Source organism: Carica papaya, chromosome 5, assembly GCF_054855325.1.
Source record: "Carica papaya isolate Zhongbai chromosome 5, ASM5485532v1, whole genome shotgun sequence".
Taxonomy (NCBI): Eukaryota; Viridiplantae; Streptophyta; class Magnoliopsida; order Brassicales; family Caricaceae; genus Carica; species Carica papaya.
This window is the reverse complement of record NC_142313.1, coordinates 40,762,648-40,783,123: the sequence shown is the minus strand read 5'-3', so window position 1 is coordinate 40,783,123 and position 20,476 is coordinate 40,762,648. Positions and strand designations below refer to the sequence as shown.

The 20,476-nt window shown below is 34.4% G+C and overlaps 3 protein-coding genes across 4 annotated transcripts; 2 read left to right on the top strand and 1 right to left on the bottom strand.

The window, feature by feature from the left end:
• Positions 1-568: 568 nt before the first annotated feature.
• On the top strand, positions 569-2,412 carry LOC110821107 (Transmembrane amino acid transporter family protein). Its single transcript, XM_022050838.2, has one exon. It carries the CDS (start codon positions 864-866, stop codon positions 2,337-2,339), a length of 1,476 nt encoding a protein of 491 aa, XP_021906530.1. The 5' UTR covers positions 569-863; the 3' UTR covers positions 2,340-2,412.
• An 8,788-nt stretch (positions 2,413-11,200) lies between these two features.
• Positions 11,201-16,942, top strand: LOC110821061 (Sterile alpha motif (SAM) domain-containing protein). Of its 2 annotated transcripts, XR_002541006.2 has the most exons (3): positions 11,201-12,027; positions 16,012-16,116; positions 16,594-16,942. XR_002541006.2 is itself a non-coding variant. In XM_022050759.2 (2 exons), exon 1 carries the CDS (start codon positions 11,429-11,431, stop codon positions 12,023-12,025), a length of 597 nt encoding a protein of 198 aa, XP_021906451.1. In that variant the 5' UTR covers positions 11,201-11,428; the 3' UTR covers positions 12,026-12,027; positions 16,012-16,942. The 2 variants fall into 2 exon arrangements, 1 of the variants encoding a protein (XP_021906451.1); XM_022050759.2 differs by having other exon boundaries at positions 16,012-16,942.
• LOC110821060 (protein NUCLEAR FUSION DEFECTIVE 4-like) lies at positions 13,297-19,529 on the bottom strand. The gene is made up of 3 exons (XM_022050758.2): positions 18,820-19,529; positions 14,671-15,569; positions 13,297-13,983 (listed from the first exon to the last, which is right to left on the bottom strand). Exons 1-3 carry the CDS (start codon positions 19,147-19,149, stop codon positions 13,518-13,520), a joined length of 1,695 nt encoding a protein of 564 aa, XP_021906450.2. The 5' UTR covers positions 19,150-19,529; the 3' UTR covers positions 13,297-13,517.
• Positions 19,530-20,476: the final 947 nt, after the last annotated feature.

Genomic DNA, 20,476 nt, shown 5'->3' with positions numbered 1-20,476 from the left:
AAAAAAAAACCATAATAGGATTTCATTATTGGACTTAGCTCAATGTAATTTTTTAGAAAAGAGTTTGAAACTATGTTTTGAATAAATAAACTTCATTTATAAGTATATTTAAAACTTTATCCTTAACTAGAAAATAATACAAAATAATGACTTATTAGATAATTTTAAATAGAGTTTCTTATATAATTTTTTCTTAGTTAAATTAAATAGGAATTCCAAATTAATTTTATAAAATTTAGAAGAAAAGCCACTAAAAAAATGTAAAATTATTGCCCTAAATTGATAAACAAATCATATCCAAAATTATGATGATCACAATTAATTGGTTGAGATCCGGTAAGTACAAAATTTCAATTTTGCACTCCACGAACATTTGACTTTGACTGCCATGTCAGCACACCAAAGCTTGCCACCTCATCACATGTGGGTCCCAGAGCTGACGTGCGTTGGTAGTTGACTGTCTCCCTTAACCTTTGAACTTTCAAAATAACTAGAAAACCACATCTGCAAAAACAAAAAAAAAAAAAAAAAAAAAAATGTAAATATAAATATAAATACAAGTCTAAAATTGCAACCAATAGCCAAACCTTTTTTCCCCCGAAATCTCTTCTCTCATCTCTCCTCCCCTCTGCACAAATTTCTGTCCAGCAAGCAATCGCAGAGAGAGGAAGAGACAGTTGACTCTGAGATATAGTTCCTCTCCACTCCATTCTACCTCCTTACAGAAAGCTCTCATCTTGTCTGTTCTCACTCCCAAATCCTCTGTAAGTTTATTCTTTTGACTTGCATACATTCGTTTAATCGAATTTCAGATCTATACAGTTTTGCCTCTTTTATCCACTGTAAAACTTAATCTACATGTAATGGAGAGTAACTATTCGGCTCTTAGCAAGGATTCATATTTGGAACTACAATTACATAATGGTAGTAGAAATTCGATACCCCCTGAAAAATCTCATGACAAGCTGCACCCTTTTGATGAAGAAAGCTTCGACAACAATGTTGACCGTGGAGGTCTTGTTTCTTGCGACGATGATGATCTGGATCTGGATTTTGATGATCAGTCGCATATTCTTAATAAACCCGGTAAAGGGTCTGGTATATCCGGTGCCGTGTTTAATCTCACCACATCGATTATTGGGGCTGGCATCATGGCCTTGCCTGCTACCATGAAAGTTTTGGGATTAGTTGTGGGGTTTATTATGATAATATTGATGGGAATATTGTCTGAAATTAGCGTTGAGTTTCTGGTTAGGTTTGCGGTGGCTTCTAAGGCTAAATCCTATGGTGAAGTTGTGCAGTGTGCACTAGGGAGAACTGCTAGGGTTTTGTCTGAGATTTGCATAGTCGTGAACAATGCTGGTGTCCTGATTGTGTATTTGATAATTATTGGGGATGTCATGTCCGGATCGAAGCATCATGTTGGGGTTTTCGATCAGTGGTTAGGGAATGGAATGTGGGATCATAGGAAGTTGTTGATTTTAGTTGTGGTGGTGATTTTTTTAGCACCACTTTGTGCGTTGAATAAGATTGATTCGTTGAGCTTGACATCGGCTGCTTCGGTTGTTCTCGCAGTTGTTTTTGTTGTAGTTTGTTTCGTTGTTGCATTTATTAAGCTTCTTGAAGGGAAAATAGATCCTCCAAGGATGAGTCCTGACTTTGGATCTAAAAGAGCGATTTTGGATTTACTTGTGGTGATCCCAATCATGTCAAATGCTTATGTTTGTCATTTTAATGTGCAACCTATATATAATGAACTAGAAGGCCGATCTCCTCACAAGATGAATCGGGTGGGTAGGATCACAACCATTCTTTGCGTTCTAGTCTATGCTTCGACAGCAATATCAGGATATCTGCTTTTTGGGAAGGATATTGAATCGGATGTGCTGACCAACTTTGATAAGGATCTTGGTATTCGTTTTAGCTCTGCCTTGAATTATATTGTTCGGGTTGGCTATATTCTTCATTTGGTTCTTGTTTTCCCAGTTATTCATTTCTCCCTACGACAAACTGTGGATGCTTTGGTATTTGAGGGATCACCTCCTCTTCCGGAGAGTAGGAAGAGGTCTTTCGCATTAACGGTTGTATTGCTACTGCTTACTTATCTTGGATCTACTATGATTCCCAATATATGGACAGCTTTCAAGTTTACTGGGGCTACAACAGCAGTGTCGTTAGGATTCATATTTCCATCTCTTATTGCTTTAAGGTTAGGACATCGAGTGAATTTGAGCTTGCGAGAAAAGTTCTTATCTTGGTCAATGTTGATGTTGGCCATAGTAGTTAGTATTGTTGGAACAATTGGAAATGTTTATAGTATTAGAAGCAAATCTGAATGATTTTTTAGTAATGTAGACTTGTATCAAATTTTACAAAATTTACAAAATAATGATGACACTCATCTCTTATTTATGTTGCTCTTCTTTGGTTTCACTGTTTTTTCTATCCTCTTCAGAGATATAGTTGTTGCATGAGAGTATTCGAAAGATTGTTTGAGTAGAATGATTGTTTGAAAGTGCCATCAGAAGTAGGTTCACTCAACATTCATTTCTTTCAATTATTTGCCATAATTGATTTCTTCAATTCCATGTTTATTGTTTCCCTGCAAAACAGTTGTACTCCATAATGCTGCTGCAATCGGACAAGCAATCTTTACTCTCTTGTTTTAAAAAATATTGAACTCTAACGATTGCAATCTGACGTGAGACTGAGAAGTTACTTTCATAACACTGCCTGATAAATGATATAAAACTCTGTATTCCCCGAAATTGTTCAGTTGAGAACAAACAACTCTTCTGCATTTGTTGCTTTCCAACTATTGGCATCAATTCATATCAGAAATTTCTCTCTATGAGGATTCAAGTTGTTAATTTAATCAGAAACTCTAGCTGCAGTTTCTTCATTCACGTTCAGACAGCCTTGAATCCGATTTCATCTTAATAAGCTGGTTGCTCTGTTAAGTGCACTAACAGATTGTCTTTAGAATTGGCAGATTACAGTTTCTAAGAGGTCATATGATAACCAATTTATTCGGGTACAGTAGACAAATTGCTAAAATCTTTTTTTGAAAAGAAAAAGAAGGATAATGTGATGCTTAATCTTCATTACTCTGTTAAGCTTCGAAAATCTCAATGCCAACCAACTTAAGGAAAACATGTGTTTAGTTTAAGGAAAAGTGTGTTTAGTTTAAGGAAAAGTGTGTTTAGAATAGTTGTGGAATTAGTCAACAGTGTATTCTATATCAGTTATTTTCCTCCATCAATTTTATTTTCCATTATTCCTATTATCTACCACTATCCCATTTTGTTTTAGTTGCCATTTATGTAGAAAGTAGTAGGTAGTAGATTTTGTATTTAAAGGCTGCAAGTTTAATGAATGAGGGGTCGAAAAATTGTTGTTCAAGTGTGGTTTATTCTCACCTAATGAGAAAATATTTACTGAAAAATTAATTGGCTTATGACTGAATCCTATCAATTGGTATCAGAATCATGTTTATTAGCAAAAAAAAGAACTGAAAATCTAGAAGTCAGCATGGGCAGATTGCAGGACAGCCTAAGCCGGATGGAGGTGAGATTTGCCGACAAGTTCCACCGGATTGAAGACACCCTCAAGCGGCTGACAAACACCTTGCTGTTAAACTGCAAAGGTTCCAGCAGCAACACACCGGGCCGGCCTGGCCAGACGCGACCATATCGCAATGAGCCAAAACCGTTCACGCAAAGTGTGACTTACATAACATCCAAAGCAATATCCGATGGGTTTCATCTTCGTGTTGCTTACACGTACGGTGAATCAGCTACACAGAAGGCGTATCCCAATTGTGAAGCTGTTCTTTGCAAGCAATTTGACACCGCTTTTGAAGCTATAGCGGTGGCTTATGGAGCGTGCTGTCTTGACAATTGAGAATTCTTTAGGGGAGAGCTTTAGCAAAAGGCTCGACCTTCTCCGCAAACAAGAACAGAAAAGCTCGGGAAGGGAGGGAAGGAAATTGAGGGAAAGCACCGACTAAAATTAAAAAAAAAAAGTCTGGGAAGGAAGGGAGGCAGATCGCGTTGGAAGATTGAGAGCTGCGTTGCACAGAGAGTTGAGACAAAAGAGTTGTGCTGCCAAAAAAAAAAAAAAAAGGAAAACTACAGAAGGCTGCCAGGAATCAGAGAACACTCTTGGATGGCCTTTGACAAGCATTCTAAAATGGTGATGATGTGGCATTTTTTTTTAATTTTTTTTTGTGAACTACAGATGTAGAGGGGCAATTAAATGTTGCAGCACGGTCCGAAAATTAGACACAGCCTTGGATGAAATTCTGGACGAACTAAAAAAAATTCAAAGCGCCAAGGAAGATGGCCGAAGAAGATGGCACAAGTCGGTTGTCTGAACCTTGAGGACAAGGTTCTTGAAAAAAGGAGGAGTAATGTTAAGCTTCGAAAGTCTCAATGCCAAACAATTTATGGAAAACATGTGTTTAGTTTAAGGAAAAGTGTGTTTAGAATAGTTGTGGAATTAGTCAACAGTATATCCTATATCTCTTGTTTTTCGTCATCAGTTTGATTTCCCATTATTCCCATTATCTATCACTATCCCATTTTGTTTTAATTACCTTAGAAGTAGGAAGTAACAGGGAATAGTTTTTGTATTTAAAGGCTGCAAGTTTAATGAATGGGAGGTCGAAAAATTGTTGTTCAAATGCAGTTTATTCTCACCCAAAGAAAAAAATGTTTACTGAAAAATTAATTGACTTCTGACTGGAACCTATCATACTCGAAGTTGGATTACCAACAGGTGTTTGGAGCGGATATATTTGCACGGTCTTGCTGAGCTATTAGCAAGATAAGGGTCCTCATGGAATTAAGATAGCAGAGTTCATTCTCTACCCTCTTGATGAAGTTGTGACTAGCTACACAGGGAAGTTCTGGTGCCTGGGTGTGTCTCCACGCACACGCACACGCAATCGAAAGGACTGATTTCAAATACCCATTGGATGGTATAGAGTGTATGATCTCTTTCTCCTTTCCTCTAGCATGGTCAAGAGTTCTTTATCCATTATGGATTGTAGCAACCAAGTACCTTACCTCTATTGAGGTTGTCCGCACCAACCATACATGCAATTTCGAAGTGATCCAAATGGATTTCCTCACAAAATTCTCTCGTTTTGATTGTTACTGATAACAAATTATCTGCTGCATTACATAACTTACTAAATTTTACTAGATTATTTATAAAAAAATTAATCAACATTCATTGATTAATTTCCAAATTATCAAACTAGCATCGACTCGAGGCAGGTTCGAGTTTATGTTTTATAGGGGCAAGTTGAGTTCGATTGTGGAGAAACTTGCTCCAAAACCCACTTATAATCCCTACGTATCAGTCCTATAAATTAGAAATTTTTACCGAACTCTCTTTAAACTAGAACATATTTAAATCTAATTATTCATACTCATTTATAGAAATATGTTAACGGGTAATTCTCGTGATTTCTAATTTATTATCACGTATTAATTACATATCTTTATATATTTTTTGTATCATCAAATGATTACTTTATTTAAAATTTATTAACGTTATCATAAACTTATATATATTTAATTGTGGAAACAATTAATACACTAAATCTAAGAATTAATTACATATAACTGATATAATTGACATTTAACTAATGAGAATAGAGAATAAAAATAGAAGGAGATATTCCAACTATAGATATAAGTCGGAGAAGATTCTAAATCTTAAATCAGAAGCAAGGTGGTGATTAGATAAAAAACTAATAATATTTATATAAAATAACAAAAAATTAAAAATTTAATTTAAATTATTATCATAAAAAATTTACAGAGGAATATGCAAATATAATATGTATGTATGTATATATATGACTATGTTATGTATAAGTGTGGACAGAATAATTGCTTGTTAAACCACCTTCTGAGATCTATTGCTTAAGTTAAAACATCGAAATTAGGTCCACCGCTAACGATGGGTGACTTTAATTAAGACCCTAATTAATAATTAATTAGCACTGAGTAGTAGTAAGTACCTAATTGTGTTTAATTACAGCAAAGATGAAATATATATATATATATATATAATTTCCTCAATTATTTCAATATTTTTGAGACAATATGAAATCTACATGGCACCCTTTGTATCGTGTAATGTACGACATGCTGCTTTCTATTAAATGATTGATTTAAGAAATTAGGATTTGTTTAATTAGCTGAAATCATACTTGTAAGGTAATTAATACTTGATTAAGTTATTAGGTTGCAAAAGAAAATGTAATTAATATTGAATGTGACGGTAATCATGATTATATTATTTTATCTATGTAATTAATAATTATAATTTATAATTATAATGTTAAAACACAAGTTATAGCTGCTCTAATCAAAATAATGTAATTGTTATAGAATATTCTTAATAAACTCAAATAATATTGAAATTACTTAGTTATCATAAATTTACAAATATACTAATAAATATTTGATTATACTAAATTAGTATTATAAATAGACCATTATGTCTCACTAATTAATTTTCACCTAATTAATTAATTTCCTATTAATTCTCACTGATCTTCCTAATTAATTTACAGCTTATTAATTTTCCTATAGGTAATTTTTTTTTTTCTAAAAAAAGTCAAAACCTATAATCCATTCAACATATATTGTAACGGCTCCGAAAATTTAAAATGAAATGTGTATTAAAAATATCAAATGCGGAAACGAAGTTAAAAATTCGATTAACATCCCTTACACTAAAACAAAAAACGTGCTCACAAAATATAAAAGATCAAACTACCTAAAGGAGAAACTCGAAAGTAAAAGCTACGAATATGACTATGGAGTCTTTAGGCGTCCCCTTCGTCGTCCTCCTGTGGAACGGGCTCGGGAACAATGTCTTCCTGATATGAAATGATTAAATAAGGAATGAGCTACACTAGCCCAGTAAAGACATCACGATATCTCACCGTCACAGAGGTAAATGTGGGTATAAAACACAAAAAGACCAATGGAGCATAATTTACAACAAATTCTTTTATCAATAATAAATCCTTCACCATCCACCTACCTTGTTGAAATTCATAAAATAGTATACGAAAGCAATAACATTATCATCATCATGAAATCATATATAAACTGTATAACATAATACTTATAACGCCTTTTGTAATTCAATCATTACACAACATATTTTCCTCATTTGCCAGCTCACTAGTATCCATGGGGATCCATAGGGGTCCCGCTACCCGTTAACCCTTAACACTTGAAATCAGATTCCAGGGCCGTCCCCATACCCCGTCCGGTATGTGCGCCAAAACTATAAACCCCATTACCCCGTCCGGTATGTGCGCCAAACGGACCGTCCCCATACCCCGTCCGGTATGGGCGCCAAAGCACATAAGGTCTTCATACCCCGTCCGGTATGAGAGACCACAATCCCGGTAGGGTTCCCTACGGACCCGGTCCGTCCACCATCTCCCAGGATATCTAGTCAGGCTGACCACATTATACAATTACCAATTTACATAATCTTTCATTCCCCTTTTCCTCAGTCAGCATCATCAATTCACATACAAACAAGCAAAACAGTAATTTATGCCAAACAGACAACATACAGCATCAATATCCTAGTCATTCAATCCATAATCAATAAAACAGTAAAATATGCACACGAAACTATAAAATGAAAACATCAAACCTCATACTGCATTTAAAACTGTAAAATAGGCCAAATAACAGTTAACCGACAAACACACTAGACTCGGGCTCCATTAGCGACCTTAAGCAATTTCACACATTCGTTGATTTAAGAAATACCGTTTTATCATTATTGAACTTTAATACCGTGATAGGAAATAGGGTGATGGGTCCTTACTCTTTTCGGGGTCCGAACACGGCTTCACAGTGCGCCTACAGGCTGTCCCAAATTTTTCCTGAATTTTTTTCGGGGAACTGAAACGTACTACTGGTACCTGCACGTGTTCCAAAAAATCCCAAATTAGACCCAGGGCCCCTTTTTGGCCAATATCGCAATTCCGGCACGGCGGCTCTGCCGTGCTTCGGCGACGGCGCCGCCGCTTGGGGCGGCGATTCGCCTCGGTTTGGCCGTTTTTGGCCGTTTCCGGCCGAATTCGGCCACACTTGCATCGGTCATTGTGATAAAACAACCCTAGGGCCCTCGGGGGGCCAAAAAATTACGGAAAACCGAAGCTTACCGGCGGCGGTGCTCTCGGGTGCGGCGGCTCTCCGGTGAGGTTCGTGTTTTGGTGATTCGGCTCCGATCAACCTGTAGAGAAAAGAATGGTGATCACGGTGATATAAAAATTGTATCAAACGGAGGCCGGGAAGGGCCTCATCGGAGGCAAAAACCGAGGAGGGGCGCGGCGGCGCCGCTGGATTTCGGCCATATTTTCCGGCCGTTTGGCCGGGAGTTTGGCTCCGATTTGGTCACAAGGGAAATCAGCGTGGAAAAACGAGTCGGAGGTATGAAATTTACCTTGATCGGCGGTCGAAAATCTCCCCGGTGTGGCGGCGGCCGGCGTCTCCGGTGTCTGGTTCGTCTTCTCCGGCGAGGGCAGGCGGCTAGGGTTTTTGTGGTCAGGTATGGGGGTTCTATTTATACCCTTTTGCCTTTTGATCTCAGCCGTCCATTTTGATTTAATATGGGCCGTCCGTTTTTGATTGAATCTGGGCCGTCCGTGGATTGCATCTGGGCCGTCCGTGCGCACGCTTGATCTGGGCCGTCCGATCGCGCGTACGCGGATCGCCAACGTGGCCCGTCCCCGGTCGACGTGGTTTTGCCATGTGGCAGGTCCTGGTTGGCCAGGACTGCTGATTGGGTCTGCTGACGTGACTGCTGACGTGACGTTTTTTTTTTAAAACCTAATTAAAATATTTAAAATAAAATAATCAATTTTTTTTTTCATATTTTCCGGGCGTTACATATATAAATATATATATTATTGATAAATATAATTTTAATAAAATACAAATTTATCAAAATTATTTTGCAAAACCATGATAATTTTTTTTATATAATTAATAATAATATAATGTTTTAACAAGAATTAAAGCTTGAGCGATCAAAATTTCACATGGGAATAATTGACAAACCGAAAAGTTGTTTGTTTTGTTTGAGAGTAATAGTAAGATGATAGTGCTCCATGCAAAGTTTTATTCATATTTATATCCCCTTTGAAAATCTATACATATAATTCTTTCTCGTATATATATATATGTGTGTGTGTGTGTGTGTATATATGTATATATATATATATATATATATATATATATCACGTGAAAACAGTATTCTCAACACCGTGAGTGAGATATTTACTAATGAACCAATGAATGAAGGGGAATTTGGAAGACAACCAAATTATGATTGAATCACTATAATTTGTTTTTGGAGCTTTGTGTATGTTCGATGAATATAAAAATTTAAACGTAATTAGCAAATAATTAATACCTTTCAAATTCAATGTTTATAAATATATATATATATATATATATATATATCAATCACTTTTATTGAAAACCACCCAAAAATTATTAATAAATATATGGATGATACATGTCGGTCATCGTTATCGTAAGTCAACATGTAATATTGACAAAATAATTAATTACATTTAATCTTATCCTAAAATCATATGTATATTTTAGAAATTTTATGTCAACCAATATTTGGTCACGTATATAATACATTTATTTTCTTCATGAGACATAGGATTTGATATAACATAGATAATGTAGTATGATTAGCTACTAGTTAAATAGTGATGGTAGACAACACATGTGTATATATATATATATAATATAATTAAGTGTAGACCCCAGAAATTTTATGTTCACCTACCTTACAATAAGAGACAAATGAATCAACTTCTAGTTCTAGGGACATGAGCATATAACTAATACACACACACACACACATATATATATATATATGTATACATTCCTTTTGCTTTTAATCAAATTATTTTTGGAACTTAAAAACAGACTCAATTTTACTTTTGTTAATTATATTTGAAAGTAGCTAAATGTTAAGTCAAACCCATCTTATATTATAATTATAATTATATACATATATTTAATCCCTTTCCATTATCATTTAAGAAAAAAGAAAAAAATTTCCGAACCTAACAAAAGTAAATTAGATTCCATTCATTTGTTCGTATACTTTAAAGCTGATAGATGACTTGATAGATAAGATTTATTAAGAAAAAATAAATAAGTGATTACGAATTTTATAATAAAAAATCACTTTCGAAAAAAAAAAAGAAGAGAATCTAACAAGTATTTATTTTCTCACATCTAAATACACACACACATATATATTTATCTAAATTTAATATTTTATAATTTAATTAAAAAAAAAGAGGTAACTCAAATAACACGACATTCTTTTTTTATTGAATTTACTTATTCGGGTTTGAACTCTAAGTAGAATTTCACCTAAAAAAACCACCACCTTCGAGAAAACGATGAGCAATAAAGAATTATAGGTTTACCAAATGTATAAGTTAGCTTTGAAATGGTTTCTTCTGGTTCATCAACTTCTTTGGTGAGAGCAACACTATATAATTTGTAGAAAACCAATTCCAATTAAATGGTTATAAATTTACACATTTTCTTGAAAATAAGCCAAATTGATGAATTTTCAATAAATAAATAAATAAATCCACACACCCACAAACTAATTATATACAAAAATACCAACAAAAAGTAATTGGAATGAATTTTGAGAATACCCAATTGCTTACGATTAATATTTTTATATTTTATTTAAAAATTAAAAATTTAAATTTTATTAAAAATTTACTTTATAAATATATTATAAATTAAAGAATTTTAATAATAGTTCGAGTAATAATCTTTTTCTTTTTTTTTAACAAAAATTAAATTAACAATCTAATCTAATCTAATCTTTAAAAAAAAAAAAAAAAAAAAAGAACTTGGAGGTATGAAATCTGGACCCAACCATACACATACATACTAAAAAAAATAAAGGTACCAACTTTGGGAGCCCCACACGCTTCTCTTTTCCCATACCGTGATTGATGGATGATGGTATTTAATTACGTAATTATTTAATAATTTAATATATTACGAATATATCACCTAAACATTAAAGGGTCAATCCCTACTAAAGAAAAGCCTCACCTTTTGTTGGTTATATGCCCTTTTAAGACCCTACAAGTCCTTCACAAACCCAAGCATGCCCTCCCATTTCTTTCTTTATTCTTTCTCATTCGACGACTAGGTGATTTTTACAAAAGCAACCGCCCCAAAACACACACAATTCCCTCCATTCAACTTCACCATTTCTTTCCTCCCGTACCCACCACTTTATATATATATATATATGTATGTATGTATAGATATATACATATGCATATCTCTCTCATTCTTCAAAAGCCATAGTAATGGATTGGTTCTCTTGGTTGTCCAAAGCAGGCCTTGAGCCTTCCCTCGTCTATGAGTATGGCCTTGCTTTTGCCAACAACGAGCTCGAACAAGATGACATACCTTACTTCAACCATGAGTTTCTTCAAAGCATGGGCATATCCATAGCCAAACACAGGCTTGAGATTCTCAAGCTTGCCAGGAAGGAGAAACCATCCACACCAAAACCTATTTCCAGGCTTCTTCTGGCCATTAAGAGTTCAAAGAGGTGTCTAACCAGCTATATCAGAGCTTGGGTTCGTCGCGAAGAATCAGCTCTTATAGTTGTTCCAAAGGGTGTTGCGAGAACTGGTAGTTATGGCAGCAGATGGAAAGGAGCTATGTTGAAGAGGAACAAGACACTGATGGTGAACAAGCAAGGGAGATTGTTGCTGACAAATGGGAATACTCCTTTGGTGGGTTTAGGGTCTAGAGTTAACAGCTTTTCAAGTCCTCTGATTTATGATCAAAAAGATCAGGAAAAGATTGATAATGATGATCATGGCTGCTACTGGTCAACTCCCAGCATTGAGGAGATCAAGTGGGATACAATGTTCCAGGATTTGAAACCTACATGAAGGTTCTTCTCTCGTGATCTTCACTTAATTTCTCTAGTTTGACCAGTTTCTATTTCTAAAAGATGGAAATTTTTTATATTTATGTGCATTTTGATTAATGGTGAGAGATGGGTTTTTTGAGGTCTTCCACCAGAGACTTTTCTTTTTTCTTTCTGGAGGATGTGTGATCAAGAAGATGTTGCTTAATCTTTTTTCTTTATTAGGTAGTCGTGGTGGGTCATTTAAACATTTTTTAGTGGGAGTGATCTGATTCAGTCATGAGATTGTCTCCCTTTGTTTTTTGCACGCAGTAACCTTTAATCTTTTGCAGAAAGAAAGAAAGCACAAATAGTGTTTTCTTTTTACTGGACAATATATCATTGTTTTTGACTATGTACTGAGGGAGAAATCTGCTCTGTTTTAAACTAGGAGTTACGCAGGCTGTTAGTATATTATATGTATTGATTACCCATGTTCCGAGGACACAAATCCTCTTCTTTTTTCAAATTAATAATGGAATTATATGCATATATTTATATATATATGTAAGACTTTAACTATACTCATGAATATCCTTTGAAAGAGAGAAACTGTTCTTGTCCATGAATACAACATCACGAGACACAAGTACGGCTATGAGTATGCATCATACCATAGTTTAAAACTGTGATTTTAACTTATGATACTTGTATCTGTTTCTACTATCAGATTTCTAAATCAAACATTACTAGTTCCACTAATTTAATGAAATAATGATTAAGATATATTTTTACGGAGTCTAAATAGTAACATGGGGACGTTAAAAAGGGATCCTATCAACTTGTTCCTACCTAGGATAATAAGTTCATGAGCGCAGTCAAACCAAAATACTCAACAAGCATTAGTTCTCTCTGCAAAAAGTGGTGTTTCAGCCGCACCTTCCAGTATGACTATCTTGTTACGACTTTACTCAAGTTGCTAGCCCTGCCTTCAACATCTCTTCAAGACTAGAGCCATCAACCATTCGACCATCTTTCTGAGAGATAATTTCTACTTTAATTCTCATTTCACAAAACAAAATAGAATAGATTCATATGATTTGATACAATCACTATATATAGAAGAATATCGGATGTCAATCTAGTCAATTTATAAGTCTATCTATCTGTATATTAAGATAGATGAGACATATAATTCAGCATGCCCTTTTATAAAGTCTAAAAAACAAGATCACTCTTAACTTCATGTCAGCATAAAATTTTAAAAACTAGTAAAAAAGTTAGAAAGGGAATATGTCATGCAGAATCAATAGATTCATGGTAAAATTCTACCATCCCTATGCTGCATTTTATTAATATTGATATTTTTTGCCAATAGGGGAAGTAATTTAACTCATCATAACTTACTTCCAATCCAAATTATAAACAAATCTTCCCATAAACCATATCTATGCAACCTGTGACTCCAGCAGCTATTGCTATGGTATATAATTACTAGCTATAGGAACTGGCCCGTATCTATTGCATGAAGATTATCAGTGGTCTGAAGCTTGCTGGAGACGGAAAGAACCCGAAGAATAGAGAGACTGATAAACTGGCCGGATCCTAAGAGTCAAAATGATGCTCAAGATTGAGCCGACACCACAAATGCCAGCTAGAATCAGGAATGTGAGTCTGAAGCAATCAGGACCCAAACAAGTTGAGTTTCCTTGTTTAGTGGCTTCCGCGTCATATACATTACCAGCAAGCAGACCAGAGAAAAGTAGTGCTCCAATAGGATTTCCAAGCAGCATAAAATTGTAAATGATGCCAAAATGTTTCAATCCAAAGAGCTCCGATGCAGTCGGAACCATCAATGAATACTGAAACCCGTAGCAGACTCCAAGTAGTGCAGTTGCGACGTAAAGGGTACCATTGAGAGCCAGAGCATACAAAACGAAAGCTACCACCATGATTATTTGGGTGCATGTCATCCATAAGGTTCTAGGAGTTGCTTTTGATCTACAAAGAAACAATATCAAACAATGAAAATAAAAAAGAAGAAAGCATAATGCCAATTAACACATCATCTGAAATTTTTTGTTCTGACAAACAATGTTATACAAAAAAGTCCAGGATCATAACTCAAAAACATCTAAAATCTCAGATGGAAGTTGTTATAGAAGAATCCAGGAATAAAAGATGAAAGCAAATCCAATCCCCCATGCCTTGAGGAAAGGAAAAAGAAAGATTAGCACTGAAGAATTGTGAAGAATTTTATGTTAAGCATCGTACTAAGGCAAAGCAGTGTTATGCTAAGCCCAAAAGATATGTATATTCAAGGAACTACTGGAAGAAAGAGAACAAGAAATGCATGCAAGGGTTTAATTAAATCATAACCTATGACTGAGTTTAACACAAAATTTAATTCTACAAATAAGAATAAGAATACCATATGAATGAAATAAGAAGGCATCCTATTTCAAGTTAATTCCATGTTGAATTCGAATGACCTATTTTTATGATTATTTCTTGACAATTGGGCAAAGAAGCAAATCTATCATTCTAGAATTAAAAGTATAAATAGAGTTGGTTTAATTATTTATCAAATATGTAAATTAAGATCCAATAATTAACTAGGCATAGAATAAACTCAAATCATATATAATGTAGGTTTTCATTAAATAGATAACAAAAATGAAAAATAACCTTACGAAGTATTCTGAAACTACACCCGAACCCAGACGACCAATAAAATTCCAAAAGCTGAAGAGAGACAATAATATAGTTGTGTCATCAACACCCAATGCAACCCCAATTTGTGCCAAGTTGTTAAGTACAGTTACTCCAGAACCAACCCCAAGAAAATATACCAACCAAAGAAGCCAAAAATCAGCCTTAACAAAAGCTTCACCAAACTTGAAATCCTCACCCCTCCTTGGTCTTCTTTTCTTCTTCACTGCCCCTTCCCCTTCAGCAAGAAGTGTTTCGACATCTGAATCATCATCGTTCTCATGAAAGCTCCCAAGGAGTGAGGCTGATGAAGATGGTGGCAACAAAGGAGTTTGGGTTTGATCACCTTCTCCCTGATCCAAATGGTCAGAAGAACCGGATACTGGTCCGAATTTCTTGTTTGTTGCAGGAAAAAGTGTCATTTTGATTGGAATTGCAAGAGGAGACATCAGAAAGACAAACATCACAGCAATTAGTGTGTAGGAGACAAAATCAACCAGAGAAACCGTGTCATTTACTACTGTGATTACCACAAGATAGATGGCAAGCAAAATACTAGCAGCTTGAGTGTAAACAAAATGAATGTGCACTGAAGAGTCTTCTCCCGAAGCAGGAGTGCAAGGCTGGATAAAGTACATCATTGCCAAACCTATTATTGGAAGACCAATAGCGAGGAATAGTAATAGTTTTGAAGCAGAATGTCTTAGCAACATACTATATAGTACTGTGTATACTGCAGCGCTGATCCCAACATAACCTTTGAGAATGCCAGCAACAGTACCCCTACTGAGAGGAAAATTCCTCATGTTAGTAACCAATACTGCTGTGCCAAACCATGCACTGCTATTAGTTGCAATAGCAAGTGCAAGCCATAACTGCAATGATATTTAATAACAGAGACTGTGTAAGTATATATACTACAATTAAGGATATGAAAGAGCAACTGGTTGCAAACTGTAGTAAGATCTGAAAAAAATAGTGCAAATAATTTATATGCAAAGATAAGGCAAATACGTATAAACTTAAAGCTTTTCTATGAGTTTATTTTGAACGGTAGAACTTATGTGTGTAAATGGAAGATATGATTTTAGATATAATTGTGATATTTAATTTGGGTCAACTATATCATAGCTACAATTTCTACTGTAATTTGCTATATTATTTGATGTACAGTTGATATTCTATTAGGTTTGTACTATAAATATTGGTGTAAAGAATCAGTAATACACACAATTCTCAGTTTATACAATTCAAAATATAATTTTCATTGTAGCAGAGCTACGGTTCTGAATCATTGTTTCTTTCGTTTATTGGCAGCATGACTGTCTTGGCTCCGGCTTTCTTTAACCAAGGGGGCAGGAGTATCATTCAGCCGTATTAAAATTTGATTTGACAGATCAACTTTGTTTTCTCCACAACCAGGTGCAATCTAAACATATTTACTGTAGTTTAATTCTTTTTTTTTTTTTGTCAACAATATAAATTTAGAAATAATTGCTGTTAACTTTGATGGGAAAATTATACTCTTTGGGCATTTTATTTTGGAACTTTTGTTGAGAGAAAAGAGCTATTTAAGATTCTTGATGGTTCATAACAAGAACCTGAGAAGGAAAAAGAGAAAATCAAATGAAAATCTCATAATGCTGGAGTTATAACATGGATTTTAAACTCTATGGAAAAGGAAATTGATCTCAATTTACAGTATTTTAAAACAGCACCTGAAATTTGGAGACATTTTGAAATAATATGTTCCCAAAGTAATCAGGCTAGGTGGTTCGATTGAATATGAAATTACTATGTTCAAGATGGTAAAAATATTCAAAATTTATTCTGGGTATTGACTTTATAGAATGAATAAGTTATGATATCTGCTAGTCTTAGCGTTTCTTCCGATGACAGGATAACCTCTTCCCACTGCTTGTTAGAAGTTTGAAAACAAAGAATAATATGCAGTGATGGGGACATATATTCCTAAAGGAGAAAGAAAGCAGGTTGAGGTAAAGCACTTGTTAAGTATGAAATAAACATGAAGTCTGCAGCATAGAAAAAGCACACCTTTCTTGTGTTGTATGTATGAGAAGTTTAGTTTACAGTCTTGAATTTTTATTGATCTACATATGTTCATTTATTGAATCTCGTCTGCCATGGAAATTATGAGGAAGGCTGTAGTAGATCCCATCTAGTAAGTAGCAGATATCAGTCATATTTTTCTTCATTAACATGATTTATTAGAAGGTTTCCTTTTTTCCATTTTTCTTTGATACTCTTTATCAAGGAATTAGGAGAGATATTTCATTTTCTTTCAGCATTGCATGTTGGGTCATATTTATAGGGAAATTCATTTAACTTATTGATGTAGAATAATAATTGGCCTATTTAAGAATTTAGTGTAAAACCTACATATGATAGTTAAATTTTTTAGATATCACGTCTAAAAGTTCAAGCATCAAATACACGGGTTTGATTTGATCACAAAATTCTTAAGAACTATTTATTGAGGTATACTAGACTTTCCTCAAAAGTGAGATTACACTTGTATTTACAGCACTTCCTAAAAAACCTTGTCAAATAAGAGATGATATTTTATATTAATGCTACTAAAATTATAATAATAGACTCATAAATATTATATAATTCTATATTTAAAAGAAATATAATTTCTAATCTACTCATGAAATCTAAGTCAAATCCATTCTGCCCTGACCGAGTAGCACTTCATTTCTAATTTCATCTGTAGGCTGAACGAAAATGCATCCTATGATTAAGATTTTAAAACACCAATCCCTTAATCAGAGGTCTTTAAACAAGCTATATTGCAAGAGCGGGCTTTTGACGCCAAAATTATACCCCATAAGATTCACCCCTAGAATCCCCTCATTCCCCAAGCCAAACCTCCACCGCAGCAGCATACTTCTAGTTCTCGGCTAACAAAACTCCTCAAATCTCTCAACATACTTCTCAAGAAAACATGAACAAACCACTCTGACCCTGCCAAACCTACACAATAGATTCCTCCACCTAAAGCCCATGTGTGACACCACTTGAATACTTCTGACCTTATATGTTCTTCTAATCTTTGTTACTGGTGACAAATATTATCCTGTGCGCAAGTGCAAGATGAAACCGTTAATTGTGTTAGAGGATAATCAAGAAGTTAAAGAAATAATATGTGAGGAAATGGAAGGGAAGGATGAAGAAGAGAACGCTATTTCTATTTCCTTCCAAGCAATAGAAGGGCATAGTGATCCTATCACGGTTTAGGGGATTTATTGGCCACAGAGCTGTAATTATTTTAGTGGATAATTGATGTTCTCACACATTCACTGCCGAAAGGTTGCAAAACAGATCAAGGGAAGGTTGGTCACCGCTGAACCCATAACTGCAGTGGTAGCTAATGGACACAAAGTGATCACCAAACTTGAATATGTGGGAACGAAGTGGTGTGTGCAGAATCACTATTTTACTTATTAACTTCAGGATATTTGAATTGAGTACAATGACATGGTACTGGGATCAAATTGGATGAAACAATTTAATCCAGTTTTATTTGATTTGGTTCACTCCCAAGTATCATCTAAGATTTTGGGAAGGGAAGTAGTACTGCGATGTATTGGCCAAGGCTGAGAAAAGTCTCTTGCAGTAGACTTCAAGAAATATTTGGGGTTGGGAAGAACCTCACAACTGTAACTGCAGGCAATCTCCTATATCACAATCATTTTATCTCTTCTTTCAACTAATTCTAATTTTTTTACTATTGAAACCAAGGAAGCTCAAATATGCAGAGCCATAAAATATACATATACATATATATATATAAGAAGCATGAGCTGTGCTATGTCAATAAGTTTCCCTTGAAAATCTAGTTGAGACACAGCCAAAAGCCTACTGCAATGCTTCAAATAAATAGGGACCATAATGGAAAAGAAACCCAGTAACAAGAAATTCATAGAGATTGCACTGCAATCAAACCGGCTATGTATGAAATATCTTCCAAGTGAAACAAAATTGAAAGAAATCAAACTAACTAGTCACTTAGTCAGTAATTGAATTCAGACAAAAGAACCAACTAATCAAATTGAAAAGCAACCATACCCACGAAGCACAAAACTTAAAGATAATACCTACCACCCAATAAGGCAAGCCCTGAACAGTCTGGCTAACAGAAAGCCAAAGAACACCATAGCCTAAGAAGCAAGCAACAGCACCAACAAGCAGCACAGCCCAGGGAGGGAACTTGTTGCAGGCAATACCAGGGAGCAAACCCATATTCTCCCCAATATCATTAGCCACACCAAGCATAGTCAACTGCTGCTGATTGAAACCCAGCACGGATTTCAGTGCAGAGGAGTAAAGCGGGAAGTTGTAAGCGTTCCCTGCTGCAACCTGAACCCAAACTGCTGCTCCTAATCCCACCCATGGCGGCCTACTCCCTGCTTTCAACACTTGCTTCCGCATTTGAACAAGAAAGCCCCTTTTTTTTTTATTTTTTAATCCTTTTGGCGTTGTGGGTATCTTGGGATTGGGATTCTTAACATGTATTAAACCTAGATTGCTGATGACCCACCAACCATTCAAGTTATTTGTAGATAAAAGACAGAGATAGAGACAGAGGGATGATGGTCCTGAACAGGCTCAAGGTTTTAAGGACGATGGTCTAATCATATAAAAATATCACATGCTAACGGTAGAACAAAGAGTCAACGTTATGGATAAATTCACACGGTAGAATCTTCTTGTTTATCCTTTTCTCCCATAACGGTTCATACTTATACCTGCATGGTTTTAATCTTCAGACAAATATACGAAGCGGCAGATCACACACAGTTTAACCTCACGGGCATGGAAATGGAAATACTGCAATTCATGAACAGCTCCGCTTTCAATAAAATACGAGAAAGAAAAATCATAAAATATTTAAATAAATTTTAGAACTCCATAAAAAATGATAAATGTTAATAATAATTTAAAATAATGTTTAAACATAATCTAATCAATACTAATAACCTTTGTAATATCAATTATGAATAACCATCCAAGGGTTTTCAGGGTTAAATGTTGTTATTATTTTTAATACAAAAATACAGATTTATTATTATAAAAGTAATAATATTAACAGAATTTATTAATTATATAAATTATAACTATTTTTTTTTTATAAAAAAAATATCAAATAAGTACATTTGCATTTCAAACTTGGATGAGAATTGAATAAGTTTACTAAATAAATTGTTGTTACTTAATTCAACTCATTTAATTATTAACTAAACCTATGAAAAATTACCAATTTCATTTATGATAATAAAATTTATATAACATGTTTTCACAGTAAAATTTATTTCTCTTAACTTAGTGATATGAAGAAACAATTTGAGATTATAATAATTCTATTTAAGATAAGAATTGAAAATAAATTATTTATTATGATTTTTCTCTAATATCCGCTACCATCATCTACATTTTTTGAATAAATAAATTAATTTATTCTTGTTAAATTCATTATTGTTAACCTTATATGATTATAACTTTTAAATCTCATAGAAAACAAATATAAGTAAAGCACAGAATTTCTAAATTTAAGCACCAAATTATGATAAAAATAAAAGAACGTTTGGAATCTAATTAAGAACTAAAATGGTAATATGTCATGCTATCTAATTATCGTTTCATTTCATAGCATTGATAAGTCGGTCCATTTTAAATAAGTTTGAGGCTAAAATAGATTACATCATAGAACAAACTACAGCAAAGAGAAGTAGGTATCGATATGCAGCAACCGAAACCC

Coding starts and splice junctions, on each gene's coding strand:
- LOC110821061 (XM_022050759.2), top strand. CDS start 11,429: ATGGATTGGTTCTCTTGGTTGTCCAAAGCAGGCCTTGAGCCTTCCCTC.
- LOC110821060 (XM_022050758.2), bottom strand. CDS start 19,149: ATGCGGAAGCAAGTGTTGAAAGCAGGGAGTAGGCCGCCATGGGTGGGA. Junction 15,570..18,819: donor AGGGCTTGCCTTATTGGGTG/GTAGGTATTATC, acceptor ATATCATTGCAG/TTATGGCTTGCACTTGCTAT. Junction 13,984..14,670: donor GTTTCAGAATACTTCGTAAG/GTTATTTTTCAT, acceptor GTTTCTTTGTAG/ATCAAAAGCAACTCCTAGAA.
- LOC110821107 (XM_022050838.2), top strand. CDS start 864: ATGGAGAGTAACTATTCGGCTCTTAGCAAGGATTCATATTTGGAACTA.